The sequence below is a fragment of the Carcharhinus amblyrhynchos genome, chromosome 2 (genome assembly GCF_965287045.1).
Source record: "Carcharhinus amblyrhynchos chromosome 2, sCarAmb.v2.hapA, whole genome shotgun sequence".
Classification (NCBI taxonomy): Eukaryota; Metazoa; Chordata; class Chondrichthyes; order Carcharhiniformes; family Carcharhinidae; genus Carcharhinus; species Carcharhinus amblyrhynchos.
In genome coordinates this window covers 110,848,531-110,863,735 of record NC_137325.1, presented here as the reverse complement: position 1 = coordinate 110,863,735, position 15,205 = coordinate 110,848,531, and the positions used below count along the sequence as shown (strand labels likewise).

The window sequence follows — 15,205 nt, the reverse complement described above, 5'->3', positions numbered from 1 at the left end:
TGAATTGAAAACTCAATTGTCCCACCATGTCCGTTCAAGTCTGCATCACTTGGATTTGAGAGAACAGAGCTGAGGGATCTACCAGCAGAGTGATGAGAGTGTGTTATTATTTTAAGGGGGAGGATGGCATCAAGGTCAAGATCAGGGTATACTTGAGTAGATTGGTAGGGACATTTGTGTAAATACCTTTGGGGTGTTTATCACTTTGTCTGGTTTCTTTCCCTTTTTTCTTATGTTTGACACCTTAGGGCGAAATTTTGCTGTCCTGCTTGTCATAGGAATTGTAGCAGGTGGGGCACGGACCATACAAAGATCTGTTGACCTTGGGCGGGATTTTCCGGCATTGGGACAAGCACGGCTGGAAAGTCCTGCCCTTAACCTCCAATCTACGACATGAATCATTAAATCAGACAGTTTCACAACAGTTTTTTTTAATGTCCTGGGCTTTAACTGAATAAATGTTCCTGAAATCCCACCTGGTGGGTGGGAGTGAGAATTTCGTGAAGGAAGGTTGCAGCATGGGATCTGTGGGAATGATTTTTGATGTCAGATGACCAAAATTGCAGATTGTATCCTGATAATGATTGTGGAGCTTATCAGCATGATAAAGAAGGATCCAGCTGTGTCTTCCTGTTGGTGTTTTATCTGCTTGCAAAGACTACCTAATCCCACCTCAGCCACATCTGCCCCTGCCTCAACTGCCATCATCTTTTGGTATTAACGTAGGGAAAGCTGCATTGACAAGATAAAAATTAGAGCTTCTATGTGATGCTGCATTTGCCTTTATCAATATTTTTTGGTGTCTACTCTGGCTTTAAATTTAAAGGACTTGCCCAGGAAACTCTAACTAAATATCTCCACATCAGATGAGCATCAAGCCCTCAGTAATGTCTTTGTGTCCTTGAGAGTTGACTGTTCCAATACACTCCTGGTCGACCACCAACATCCCACCTGCCATTAACTTGAGGTTGTCTAAAGTTCGGCTATCTGTCATAACCTCGTATGAAATGTTGTTCATCTGTTCTCCCTGTACTTGATGACGTATTGGCTCTCAGCCAAGCAATGCTTCAATTAAACCAAACTCTCGTCCTTGTTTTAAATCTCTTCCCAACTCCTCCTTTTCTCTGTACCCTATTCAGGTCCCATGATCTTCGGAGATATCTGTGCTCCTCAATTATGGCCCCTGATCATCCCTGATTTTAATCTATCCAATTTTGGTAGGTTTTATAGAAGGGGACATGATTTTTTTTCAATTTTCTATTTGATTCAAATACTACACATTTGGTTTGTTAGGTTACATTTGGGCTCTTGCTTAGTTTTGATGGCTTTTTGTAGGGAAGACAGCAAGGCTTTGGAAAGGATGAAGAAGAAATTCATTAGATGATACTGGAGATGAAGGGCTGTGGCTCTGTAAAGTCACTGTGGAAATAGGGATGCCTTTCTTAAAAGACGCAAACAGACCTATTAGATTGTTTTGTGGGAGTGACAAACATCATAGATTGGGAAATGTATTGGAGTAGAATAAATGGACCTCAAGAAACTCTTTGATAAAAATCAATTCAATGGAAAATTTAGGGGGCGATCTTTGAAAAAGCAATTCTAAGTGTGAAAACAGGAGAGATTCTGATCCGTTTTTGGGCAAGTCCAAATCTGTGATCTTGTATGCTAATAGTAAAAAAAAATCAAAATCCGTTTCCTGCCTGTAGGGGAGGGGGTGGAGCTTAAATTACCTGAACGCTGGCTGAGAGCAGCAGAAGATGTCATTGTGCATGCACAGGTCTCTTTGGTCTCAGCCTCTGCCTCTCAGCCAGCTTTCTTGGTCTAATGCAGGCCTCCCCCACAGCTACCTCGACGTACTCCTGGTTGGACCAAACAACCCCATGACCACCCCTCGATTAAAGAACTAATTAACTATTTGGGAATATTGGTTTGTTCTCCCAATCTTGAAACTAGGTTGACTTACCTTTCTTACTGCCTATTTGCTGTAATGATGCATCTTGATGCCCTGTACCTTTTGGTAGTAATTTACGGAAAGGCCTGATGACAAAATGAAGTTTCTAGCTCATGAATTGCTATCTTTAACTTTTCAAGATATTTCTGGTGCATATCTTGAAATTGAACTTCAGAGAACTTGCCCAGGAGGGATCCAACTAATACCTCCACTGCAAATCTGCTCAAAGAGCAGTATGTGCTCTGGCTAAATGAAACCATGTTTGTGAGGGGTTGTGTTTTCTGCTTTTATACACAGTGGTGCCAAAGATAACCGCAGCAGATTCCCTTGTGTTTGTTAATGATGGAGATTGAGAGTTTCAAAGGTGATACCTTAATCCTATTTCTGGGCAGAGTGATTCTGTGAATGGTTCATTGGACTGTATGTTTTCACTTGCAGTTGATTTGTGTATTTCCCTTCTGGTTCTTTTACTTTGGGGCGGTGCTGAAATGTACATGTACTGAAGAAATTATTGCCAGGAGGTACCACTGTGACATTAATGTTTGAGCACAGGGTATTGGAGAATACAAGTCAAGGCACACTGTTGCCCACAATGCATGTTTCTATCTATGCAAAATCAGCAGCAATCAAAGAGAGATTTATCAGAAAATTGAAACAAACATAAACTCAGTGTTAGTCTACACTACTTGGCTTTTGGCCACATTGAGATGGACATACATGGGAGTAGAATAATGATCCCTGCTGAAGGGTTTGCTAATGAGGAAGGGTAGCACAGTTCGAACTTCTATCTATTTAGAAGAATGAGAGGTTATCTTATTGCGGCTAATGTTACGCCGTTGTTTAAGAAGGGTGCTAGGCAAAAGGCGGGGAATTATAGGCCTGTTAGTTTAACGTCTGTTGTAGGTAAAATGTTAGAATCCGTCATCAAGGAGGAAATAGCGAGGCATCTTGAGGGGAACTGCTTGATAGAGCAGACGCAGCACGGTTTCGTTAAAGGGAACTCGTGTCTGACAAATTTACTGGAGTTCTATGAGGATGTGTCTAAGGCGGTGGATAGAGGAGAGCCGGTGGATGTGGTCTGTCTTGATTTTCAGAAGGCGTTTGACAAGGTACCTCACGAGGTTATTGCAGAAGATCAGGGGGCATGGAGTTGGGGGTAGGGTGTTAGCGTGGATAGAGGACTGGTTGTCAAATAGGAGGCAGAGAGTGGGGGTCAACGGGTGCTATTCGGATTGGCGGATGGTGACTAGTGGAGTGCCCCAGGGGTCGGTGCTGGGGCCTCAGCTATTTACCATTTATATAGATGATCTGGAGGAGGGAACGGAGTGCAGGGTGTCGAAATTTGCTGATGACACCAAAATTGGTGGAAAGGCAAATTGTGCGGAGGGTGGGGAGAGTCTACAGAAGGATCTAGATAGGCTGGGCGAATGGGCCAGGAAATGGCAAATGGAATTTAATGTTGGCAAGTGCAAGGTGGTCTACTTTGGTAGGAATAATGGTAGGAAGGATTATTACTTACGTGGAGAAAAACTGCAGCAGGCGATGGTGCAGAGGGACCTCGGGGTCCTTGTGCATGAGTCGCAAAAACCCAGCTTGCAGGTGCAGCAGGTGGTCAGGAAGGCAAATGGGATGCTGGCCTTCATCGCGAGGGGGATTGAATATAAAAGTAGGGAGGTCTTGCTGCGGCTGTATAGGGCGTTGGTGAGGCCGCAGCTGGAGTACTGTGTGCAGTTTTAGGCGCCGTACTTACGCAAGGATATTTTGGCCTTGGAGGGAGTGCAGAGGAGGTTTACTAGGCTGATGCCGGAGTTGAGGGGGTTGAGCTATGAGGAGAGGCTGAATAGATTAGGTTTGTACTCGTTAGAGTTTAGAAGAATGAGGGGAGATCTCATTGAGACGTATAAGATGATGAATGGGATGGATAGGATAGAGGTGGAGAGACTCTTCCCGCTCAGAAAGGATAGTAGGACTAGGGGGCATAGCCTCAAGATAAAGGGGGGGGGCGGTTTAGAACAGAGTTGAGGAGGAACTTCTTCACTCAAAGGGTGGTGAATCTCTGGAATTCTCTGCCCGTTGAAGTGGTGGAGGCTGCCTCTCTCAATATTTTTAAGACGCGGGTTGATGGGTTTTTGATGAGAGAGGGGATTAAGGGTTATGGGGAGAGGGCGGTAATGTGGAACTGAGCCATGACAGATCAGCCATGATCTTATTGAATGGCGGGGCAGGCTCGAAGGGCTAGTTGGCCTACTCCTGCTCCTATTTCTTATGTTCTTATGTTCAACAATAAGATTCTGAAGAGACTTGAAAGGGTGGATGCACTACAGAATAGACAGACCCAGCAATAATACAACTGATACTACATTAATTGTCAATGGATGATGTGCTGCAGTGCTGGAGTATGAATAGAAGTTACTAGTTGATGAGGGATGAATAATTATCAGAAAATGCCAGAGGCACTAAGTAGGCCAGACAACATCTGTTGAGAACACAGGTCAGTTGATGTTTTGGATATGAATCTTGCCTCAGAACTGGAAAGTATTACCAGCAAATGACATTTAAAAAGCAGAAAGTGTGGAAAATAAAGCACAATGACCATCCAGGAGGAGAAGAAGTAGAATGTGGCAGTTGGCCAGGGCTTCGGGGGGACCACATCTGGAGTACTGTGTGCAATTTTGGTCTGCAGATCTTCCAGAAACTACCTCACGAAAATTCATGTGCTGATGATATCTGTCTTGCAACTTTGACACCTTGAATTGGACCCTAGACAAGAACTTGTCAAAACTTGAATAAAACTGCAACATGTGGCAACTCAAGTCAAGCCCTGCAGAAACAGTACCCAGCTCATTCCATCTTCACAGTGCAAAAGCTAATAAAGATATCAATATCCAAATGAATGGTTACAAGTTAAAGCATCGCCCAGCTCCAGCATACCTTGGAGTGACCCGAGATAGGACACTGACTTTGAGGCTTGGCCTATGATGAAGGACTGTGTAAATTGGGCTCTTATTCCCTGGACTTTAGAAGAATAAGATTTTATATAATTGAAGATACAAGATTCTGAAGGAGCTTGATAGGGTAGATGTTAGGGTTGTTTCTTCTGGCTTGGAAATCTAGAACACTGGGACATTGTCTTAGGACAAAGGGTCAATCAATTAGCAATGAGATGGGAAATTTCTTTACTCAAAGGATTATGAATCTTTGGAGCTCTCTCCACTAGAGGGCTGTGAATTTCTGTCTTTGAATATATGGAAGACTGGGATAGACAGACTTTTGAGTATTAGAATTGCTCGAAGGGAGATAGGGCAATGGATTAGGAAGCATGAGAGTCTGAGAAATCAAAACAGATGTCAGTGGCTCATAGCTGGTAGAAGGAAAGAACAGACCAACACCAAGAGTGTTGATCTTGCCACCAACATGTTGTTCCAAAGAATCCCCACCCAAACCAATAATCCATCTCGTTCACTTATGCTTGGAATTATCTCAAGATCCATCTTGTGTTGCCAGCCCCTATTGTTCCAGTGAAGCTGGTGTGTTCTCTCAACACATGCTGTCATGGCTTGAGGTTCTCCTGTATTTTCTGGTCTTGTTTCTGGGATCTGCAGCATTTCACTTTGCATTCAGGATGAGTTATTGCCCTATTTTAGTCCAGTGCTGCAACATCTCTTTTGAATTGGTGCAATACTAAACACAAGTTTGTTAATACAGGATATAGTCAAGCCATGTAAAAGTGAAGCACGCTTTTTTTCTGTTTTTGTATTTAACATACTTGATATTTATTGATTCTGATTGGTGCTCTGTCTTGTTTCAGCCACTACCCAAAGCAGCAATTCACCATCGTTGCTGATACACCAGAAAACCTTCGCCTGAAGCAGCAAAGTGAACTGCAGAGTCAGGTAATTGTCAACATAAACTATTGTTTGTGGTTGTACACTAATTGCTAGGGGTTCAACAGTTTAAAAGAAGGATAAATGACATTACGTTTCCCCCTTTTGTTCTCCAAGGTAAGTAGAATGTGTCGGTTACATTTCTCCACGTTAAATTATGCCAGTATTAAGCAGAGGGTCATTAGCACTAGTTTTCATCTTTGTCTTTTGTAAAACAGTCCTAGGTTTGACATAGTATGAATCAGGAGAAAGCTGCCTTTTGTGATCCTTTCTCCCTTGGTCTCCTTATGCTTAGAGTTTCCACTGGTGAAGAAAATTATATTTTTATCCTGGTACCACACCCAGCTAGTCTTTCTTCCTTAGGCTGTAAATACTTTGCTGCTTGCTCAACAGTTATTACAATTAAACTGGGACCTGGCCTTGCCTGACAGCCCGTGACATATTTTTCAAAATTCTGACCATGACCACTTCAGCAGTTGGGCTGAAAGACATGGTGGCCTGCATCAAAATGCTTCGGGGGCCACATTTAACCTGTGAGCTAGAGTTTGGACAAGCATTGCCCAGACCTGGAGTTCACTCTCAATCTTCTTGTCTCTCTGCCATTCTTTCTCCTTTATGACATTCCTTATGTGGCTTGATGGTGATGTTCTTGTGGTATTTTGCTACACTAAAGGTTCTATGTATAGGTAAGTTATTGTTTCATCAACCTATGTTTTGAGAAAACTGTCAGAAGTTTAGCAATGAGAATACAAGAGAAACATTTGAGAACTGAAATGCCAAAGAAGAAATTAGATGTATTTTTATTTTCATTCATTTATTGGAAGTGGGCATTGCTGGGCAATTTTCAGTCCACTGGCCTTCATATTGATTTTAACATGTTTAGACTTGAAATATAGCTCCTGTTTTCTCTAAGACTGACCATGTACAATAGGTGTGCTGGTGCGTTCCCTCAACATATGCTGTCATGGCTTGAGGCTCTCCTGTATTTTCTGGTCTTGATGTTTCTGGGATCTGCAGCATTTCACTTTGCATTCAGGATGAGTGATTGTCCTAGTTTAGTAAACTACATACATCTCTTTGAATTGGTGCAATACTAAACATGAGTTTAGCCAGCATTTACTGACTATCCCTAATTGCCCTCAATAAGGCCTTGAATTGCTGCAGTGTGGTGAATTTGTTGCGACAATGTTGAGGGAGGGAGTTTCAGAATTTTGATCCAGTGTTGGCAAAGGAACTGTGACATGGTGGTGTGTATGGCTTGGAGGAGAACTTACAGGTAGTGGGTGTTCCATTGCATCCACTGCCTTTGCCTTTGGGGGTGATAAACATTGTGGGCATGCGAGGTGCTGTCAAATGGACCATGGTGAGTTTCTGCAGTGCATCTGGTAGATTGTACACAATGCTGCCATTATGCCTTGTTTGTGGAAGAAGTGAATGTTTAACGTGGTGGATGGGGTGCCAATCAAGCAAGCTGCTGTCTTGGATGGTGTCCAATGTTTAGAGTATTTTTGGAGCTACATTCATCTAGGCAGGTGGAGCGTATTCTATCACATGCCTGACATGATGGCCCTGATGGAGTACATCTAGGGTGCCTTTGACAGTACGTGGCTGAAAAAAAAATGACATGTGTCAGACTTGCCACTTTTAGAATCTGTTTGCCTTACATAGTGGTTTTTACCTCCATGCAGTAGTTTTCTTGAGCCTTATTTTCTACCTCATGCAGTGATGCTAATGTTATTTATGGCGATACAAAACTGTAGCCCCAAATGTTGCAGTTGCAGATGGATTTATTTGCACAAATCATGTCTATGGTATTGTTTTTCCTTGGTCTTGATGCAGTGGAACCAAAGCATAAATATTGCACAGAGGCCCCGTCAGCTCTCCAACTGAAGCCACGAACTGTAATCCATTTTCTTGATATTTCAGGTTCTTTCTCTTTTAATCTTTATCCAGTTCCTTTTAAAAATGCTCTAATCTATGCCTATGTGATCAATTACAGCAACATATTCCAGTAATGGATTCAAATATCTGAAAGGTTGAATTAAAGAAATAAAGGAGTGGGCTGCCATCCAGTTACATTATTTTCCTCACTTGCAGCTATAGATAAGCATGAAATTTGAGATCATTTTGTCACTGTTCATGCATAATTAAAGCTATTTTTCTTCCTCCAGACCTTGTTCTGTTTTCAGCAAGGTTATAAACAAACCATATGTAACAAACAAAATAATCTTCCCCTCAACTGAATGGACTTTGTCCATTCCCTGCATGTGAACACAAATGAATACAAGTGTCTATCCTCAGTATTCTTTACTTGTGAATAACAAAAATAATTGCACCAGTGAGAACTTGGCATTTAACTTGACAATGAATTTTCCTCTATTGGAGGATAAATATTAGTGCACTTGGTTTCTCATTATCTACAATTCTTTAATCAACACACTGCACGTAGTTTTTAAGTGGAAAGACTGGGGGAGGAGATGTGATCAAAGATCTTTGCAAATGGGATTTTCTAAATGGGCTGCTCCTGTGAGGTAAATGAGAATGATTCTCATTTCCCCAGCAGCTAGATGGCTTAGTTAAAATCACAACAAACTTGTTGTCTAGAAAACTGTAGGCATGAATCCTTATTTTAACATTTGAGCTCATCTGATTTTTTTTTTTTCCCCCCCAGATGTTTCCTTTAGGGTCAGCTTAGTAGTATTGTCTCTTCAAAAAGAAATGCCCTATGTTTTCCAGCATTAGACAGTGTCTCTGTAGCATCTGCAATTCAATTAAAATAGTCCCTGTTGGAGATGGCTCAACTAATTAATGTGTGACAAATAATTGAACGGCACACATCTCACAGTCCCCACATCACAGTCTTCGCTGAGTTGGGTAATCTCAGTGATGGCTGTGGTGGGATACCTCAAGCAGCTGTGATCTCCTTGGATTAGGAAGTGGATAATTGTCTGTAGTTCCTATTGCTGCTTGCTGTCCAGCAACCTATGCTGGAGTTGTGATGGGCTGCGGACAGCTGTGGGTCTTGGCAGTGGGCAAAGGATTATCTTTTCTGAAGTAGTGGAGGGTGCCTTGTGTTTGTAGAATTGTACCGTGCAAGCTCTGTTCAGCAGGACTGGAAGAAAGAAAATTGGGAGAAGAGAGGAAAAAACAAAGACAACAGTAAATGTTGTCTAGTGTTTTGTGATCTAAGTGCCTTGAGTCTCTTCCATGCACTCTGAATGTGTAACGCACTAAAAATAGGGAAAAAATTGGAAACATCTGTTTACTTAGATGTCCAAAAATGAACTCAAAAATGTTTGAAACACTGTTAATTTAGAAGTTATTTTTCAAAGAAATATATTGTTTCTGAACAATGTTTCTCATATTGCTGTGCGAGGCTTCAACAGTGTTGAAAACTGTAAGTTTCCATTTAAAGAAGTATAGATTTCCTGAAGCTTCACTTTTTGAAAAGAAAGCTGAACGTGCAAAGCTACCTCTAATAATACAATTATTGAAAATATATTCCAGGAATAGCAATGTAGATACATGAAGCTTTGGGAAAGAGCCATCCAATCCTCTTGCACAGAATGTGGTTTTTTTTTAGTGTAGAGCATGAAGCTTGATTGTTTGGGTAATCAAACATTACCAGCCAGCTGATGATAAAATTGAACTGAGCGAGCTTGTAAAGCAGTTAACATGCATGAGTCAGTGCAAGTGAACAAAATGATATTTTTCAAGGGGTACCTTATTCATGAAAAATGAAAGCCTAAATTGCATTAAAATTATAATCATTTTTGCCCCTGCCATCGTAGCATTATGATGAAAATGGTTAATGGCAGTTCTGACTCATGCTACTTAGGTAAAATGCATTTACTGGCAGTTCCCTTGGTGATGTGCTATCCTTTTGAATCTTTTAAAGAAATACATCTTCCTTATCTATGTGTTGTCCCTCAAGGACATATGCAGGTACAGGATCAGTTTCCAAAAGTTATTGATTCTACTGCTTGGTAGGTTGTTGCATGAGGTTAAATCTCACAGGATCTGGGGTAGCAGCCAATTGGGTACAAAATTGACTTGACGACAGAGGGTAGTTGCAGAGGGTTGTTTTTCAAACTACAGGCCTGTGACCAGCGGTGTGCCTCTGGAATTGGTGCTGGGTATATGGTTATTTGTCATTTATAATAATGATTTGGATGAGAATATAGGAGGCGTGGTTAGTAAGTTTGCAGATGACAGCAAGATTGGTGATATTTTGACAATGAAGAAGGTTACCTAGGATTGCAGCAAAATCTTGATCAGTTGGGTCAGTGGGCTGATGAATGGCAGATGGAATTTAATTTAGATAAATGAGAGGTGATGTATTTTGGTAGATCGAATCAGGGCAAGGCCTACTCAGTTAATGGTCGGGCATTGGGGAAAGTTATAGAACAAAGAGATCTAGGAGGTTTGGCTCATAGCTCCTTGAAAGTGGAGTCACAGGTGGGCAGGGTGATGACAAAGGCATTCGGTATGCTTGGTTTCATTGGTCAGAACATTGAATACAGGAGTTGGGATTTCTTGTTGAAGCTGTACAAGACAGTGTTAAGGCCACACGTGGCATACCGTGTCCAATTCTGGTCACCCTATTAAAGAAAATATATTATTAAACTAAAAAGTGTGCAGAAAAGATTTACTAGGATGCTACTGGGATTTGATGTTTGAGTTATGAGGCGAGGTTGGATAGACTGAGAGGGTTAGGAGGTTTAGGAGTGATCTTATAGAGATCTGTAAAATAACGAGGGGCATAGATAAGGTAGATCGTCAACCGCTTTTCCCAAAGGTAGGGGAATCTAAAACTAGAGGGCAGAGGTTTAAGTTGAGATGGGAGAGATAAAAAATGGTTCAGAGGGGCAATTTTTTCAGAGGGTGGTGAGTGTCTGGAAAGTGCTGCTAGAGGCAGGAGGTGAGGTGGGTACAATTTTGTCTTTTCAAAATATGGCCCAAACAGGGGCAACTGGGACTAGCTTTGGGGTCGAAATTGGGTGACATGTACAAGTTGGGTCGAAGAGCCTGTTTCCATGCTGTAAACCGCTATGACTCTGTGACCTCTCCCTCACTCCCTTTTACAGTAACTTCATTGCTTTGTTAATGTAAGCAGACTTGTGACAATAATAAATAAACTTAAAAAAAATCTTTTAAATCCCTTGACTCTTTCAATGCTATCAGCCTGTTGTATGATATCACATCATTGATTAGTCATTCTGTCTTCCAACTCAACTTCATAAACACCAAAAATCATTGTTTTTGTGCTCCTTGGCAACCATTTCAATCTGAGTCAGTGTGTATGCAAGATTGCCATTCTGTTGAATCCTGAGCTGAGCTTTAATTTCACTTCTATCTCATGCTGGAGCGTTGTCCCTCTGTACCTCTCTCCACACCCAAACTCTTTGTAATTTGAAACCCTTATTCATCTTTTCATTTTGTGCAGAATTGACCCGAGTGTGCTCCTTGCTAGCCTTCCATCTGGTACCCAATAGAAACTGCAACACATAAAACTTCCCTTGCCTATTTTTTTGATTTGATTTATTACTGCCACATGTATTAGCATACAGTGAAAAGTATTGTTTCTTGCGCGCTCTACAGACAAAGCAAACCGTTCATAGAGAAGGAAACAAGAGAGTGCAGAAGGTAGTATTAGTCATAACTAGGGTGAAGTGAAAGATCAACTTGGTGCGAGGTAACTCCATTCAAAGGTCTGATGGCAGCAGGGAAGAAGCTGTTCTTGAGTCAGTTGGTATGTGACACCCGACTTTTGTATCTTTTCCCTGACGAAAAGAAGGTGGAAGAGACAATATCTGGGGTGCATGGGGTCCTTAATTATACTGGCTGCTTTGCCAAGGTAGCGGGAAATGTGGACAGAGTCAATGGATGGGAGGCTGGTTTTTCTCTCCACTCACAATACTTTTTTTCACTAAACTGCAGCAGCTCCATGTCCCTCAGTGTCTTAAATTTAAAACCCCTATGCCCTCATTTGCTAACCTCTTCATGACTTGGGTGAGCAGTTTCCATTCATGTAGTTACTTTGCAGTTTCTGAAGATAGAAGTAGTCTTCACCATGTCATGTATACATCAAAGTCAGGTTTGAGCCCAGATTATGAGCCTGTAATTTACGAAACCCAGCAATGTTCAGTTTTGTCTCATTATGGCTGTCATTGAATTTTAAAAAGGCAAATATGATATACTGGCAATAGAGTAAAACTGAATGCACTTAATTAAGCTCCCATGGCAGGTATAAAATGCTATTTATCAGTTGGGCTGACAGCAGGCCACACGTGAATTTATCACTGCAATCTTGAACCCCCTAGAAATATTGAATATTTTGATGATTTCAGGATAACATCAGATTGTCTGATGGATGAGTTATCCCCTGTTGACTTTTTCCTGGTCTTTGATACATTTGAAAATACCTCTTTTCCCTACTGCAACTCTGCAGTGATCTCTTCTGTGACTATGGCACACCCTGTAAAAAGAATACATCACATTGCTGTCAGCAATTTCTCTTCAGTAAATTTGTTCAACTCCAGTGTAGCCCAAGGCTTCTTTCTTGCTTCTGTTGTCTTTACATGCCATCTCTGTATTATGATGAGAGGATAGAGTGGTGATTGTGGCAATTTTCAGCTTGTATTTGCCATCAGAGAATGGCAACGTGGGCAGCAAATCATGCGCGAAGGATGGCGTTCCTGGGGGGTAATGTGCCGAGGGCTTTGAGGGGGAGAACTTGCAGGCAGGGGTGTGGAGAGGATACTTAAAGAAAATTATGAGAGAATCGGGAAATTTGTCCGGAGAGAATCATGTTTACTGAATACACATTGGCAAGATTTACAACAGCTTTTTAAAAGTGTGTTTCTGTCTACGGGGTCTTGCCGGGGATGCAGCTGGAGAAGAGGGTCGTGCCCTGGCAGTGAAGCTGGTTGGTGCTGCCAGGTTGGCATTGGCTAGTACTACTAAGGCAATGCCAACCTGTGCCAGGGGTGAGCGTGGCGTTCCTCGGGGCAGCTTGCAAGCTCAGGCAGGACACTTCCATTGATATATCCAAGGTGGGGAGTTGAACTTTTGATCTTCGGTTCTGATCAGGGCACCCTTTAACAATGGTGCCCTGGTCTCTGTGGAACTAGCCTTGCTGGCTTTATCAGTTCCTGTTCCACCAGTGTGACTGCATAAACCACGCCCGCCTTTTTTTCCTCTTTCAGAGAGGCTCAAGAGCTGGAGTGAAAACTGGCCTTTGCAGCTGGAGAACTGCACACCAGCTTTCAGTCAGAGCCTGGCGCTTTTTACGTGTGCATATGCTGCCAGGATTTTGCCTACTATCTCCTGCAATGCCTTGGCTGTTGTTGTACTCTCCACGTGTTTTACTGACGTTAGACGTCACCACTTAATTGCCTCTAACCTTAACTGCACCATTCTCCTTGATTGCCACTTTGTGATGTGTCCGGAATCTTGGTCTGCCTTTCCTTGTGATACAACCAGTAAGCCACCCAGGAGTTACGTTAACTTCCCCAATCAATCATATTAATAACACATTCTTCCACTTAGTGTTGCCGGGTTGTTTTTTGCCTCTCAGTTCCTTGTTGCCAAAATTCACACCTTTATCCCATCGAGGTTCAATTTGTCTTCTCTTAACACTTTTTTTATAAACTGGATTCTGGCCTTGGAGTTATAACTGATACAACTGTCGGGGACCATAATTCCTATAATCCAATCACCCACCTAACTTTTCTCAGAACCTGTCTTCAAGATTCTTGTTTATCCTGTGAAATCCCATTATGGTTTTGTGCTAACATACATCTGATCTGCTCCTGTACATCTTTCAACCGAGTTCTCCAGTTCACACTATTTCGCTTTCAGTGACTATTCTTTGGCACTATGCCCCTGCCTTCTAAATTCTCTCTGTACATTTCTCAATCTTGACACCTACCTTCCTTCTATCAATAATGTATTAAAAGTCTCTTCAGCTGCAACTTCACCTCCGTGCAACCTTTGGATTTTCCCTTTATACCTCCTGTTCCGTCTGTTTATTTTCTCTGTTTCGTCAACTATTTTGGTGCATGCAGTGTTTCAGAAATTATTAATGACCTATCACAGAATACGCTGCCTTTTTAGTGTGTTGCATCAGGAACATCTTTGCTGACACAAGTTATTGTGCTCAGAAAAATTATGCACATTTTGAGATGTTCATTTAATATTTCCCTCGCTTTTATTTTATCTTTGCCTTTCCTGTTTTCTTTCTTTCTTATCAAAACTGTAGGAAATAAAAGTGACAAAGCCAGTGTTGATATTGTTAAAAAGGATGCCTTTGGATGTGTCTATATTAGTATGGCTTCCTTGATAATCTTAGCCCAAGGACATCACTGCAAGAGTTCCTCAAGATAGTAATCTAGGCCCAACCATCAATGCTTTGTCAATGACCTTCCCGCTATCTTAAGGTCAGATTGCAAAGTGATCAGTTTCATTCAGAAAAATGAAACCGTCCATTCCTGCATTCAGTAGGACCTGAACAACATTCAGACTCAGGCTCGTAAATAGAAAGTAATATTTGTGCTACACAAATAATCAGGCAATGGTCATCTTCTTCAACAAATGCTAGTTTAATCACCTCTCAAAGAACTTCATAAAGAACAAAGAAAATTACAGCGCAAGGATAGGCCCTTTGGCCCTCCAAGCATGCACTGACCACGCTGCCTGACTTAACTAAAACCCCCTACTCTTCTGGGGACCATATCCCTCTATTCCCACCCTATTCATGTACTTATCGAGACGCTCCTTAAAAGTCACTACTGTATCAGTTTCCACTACCTCCCCCGGCAATGATTTCCAGGCACCTACCACCCTCTGTGTAAAAAAAAAACTCTGCCTTGTACAACTCTTTTAAACCTTGCCCCTCACACCTTAAACCTGTTGCCCCTAGTAATTGACTCTTCCATCCTGGGAAAAAGTTTCTGACTATCTACTCTGTCCCTCATAATCTTGTGGACTTCTATTGGTACTTCTATCAAGGACTTCTCCATGACATTCAACAGCATTACCATTGCTGATACACGCACCATCAACGTTCTTGGGGTCTAGCTGGTGAGAGAGGATGTGGTAGTGGTGTGGTCAACAGTGACCAGAAATTTAACTGTATTAGCCACATAATGCTGTGGCAAATACAACACATCTAAGGTTGGGTGTGCTGCGATGAGTGACTCAACTCCTGACTTCCCTCATAGCCTGTCCACCATTGTGTCAGGGTCATGATAGAGTACTCTGCACTTTATTCAAGAAGTTCAACATATCCAGGATAAAGCAACTTGATTGACTGACACCTGTGTGCAGTCTTGTGGTTCATTCCTTCCAACAGTGGTTCAGATGTCTG

At 41.9% G+C, this 15,205-nt stretch overlaps 1 protein-coding gene across 2 annotated transcripts in view; it reads left to right on the top strand.

The window, feature by feature from the left end:
- The window catches only part of nebl (nebulette), a 251,171-nt gene that overhangs the window by 112,739 nt on the left and 123,227 nt on the right, over window positions 1–15,205 (top strand). For both annotated transcript variants that reach the window (XM_080211095.1, XM_080211102.1), the window contains exon 3: window positions 5,760–5,844. In XM_080211095.1, the coding sequence (XP_080067221.1) occupies window positions 5,760–5,844 (85 nt within the window). The remainder of the gene's footprint in view (window positions 1–5,759; window positions 5,845–15,205) is intronic.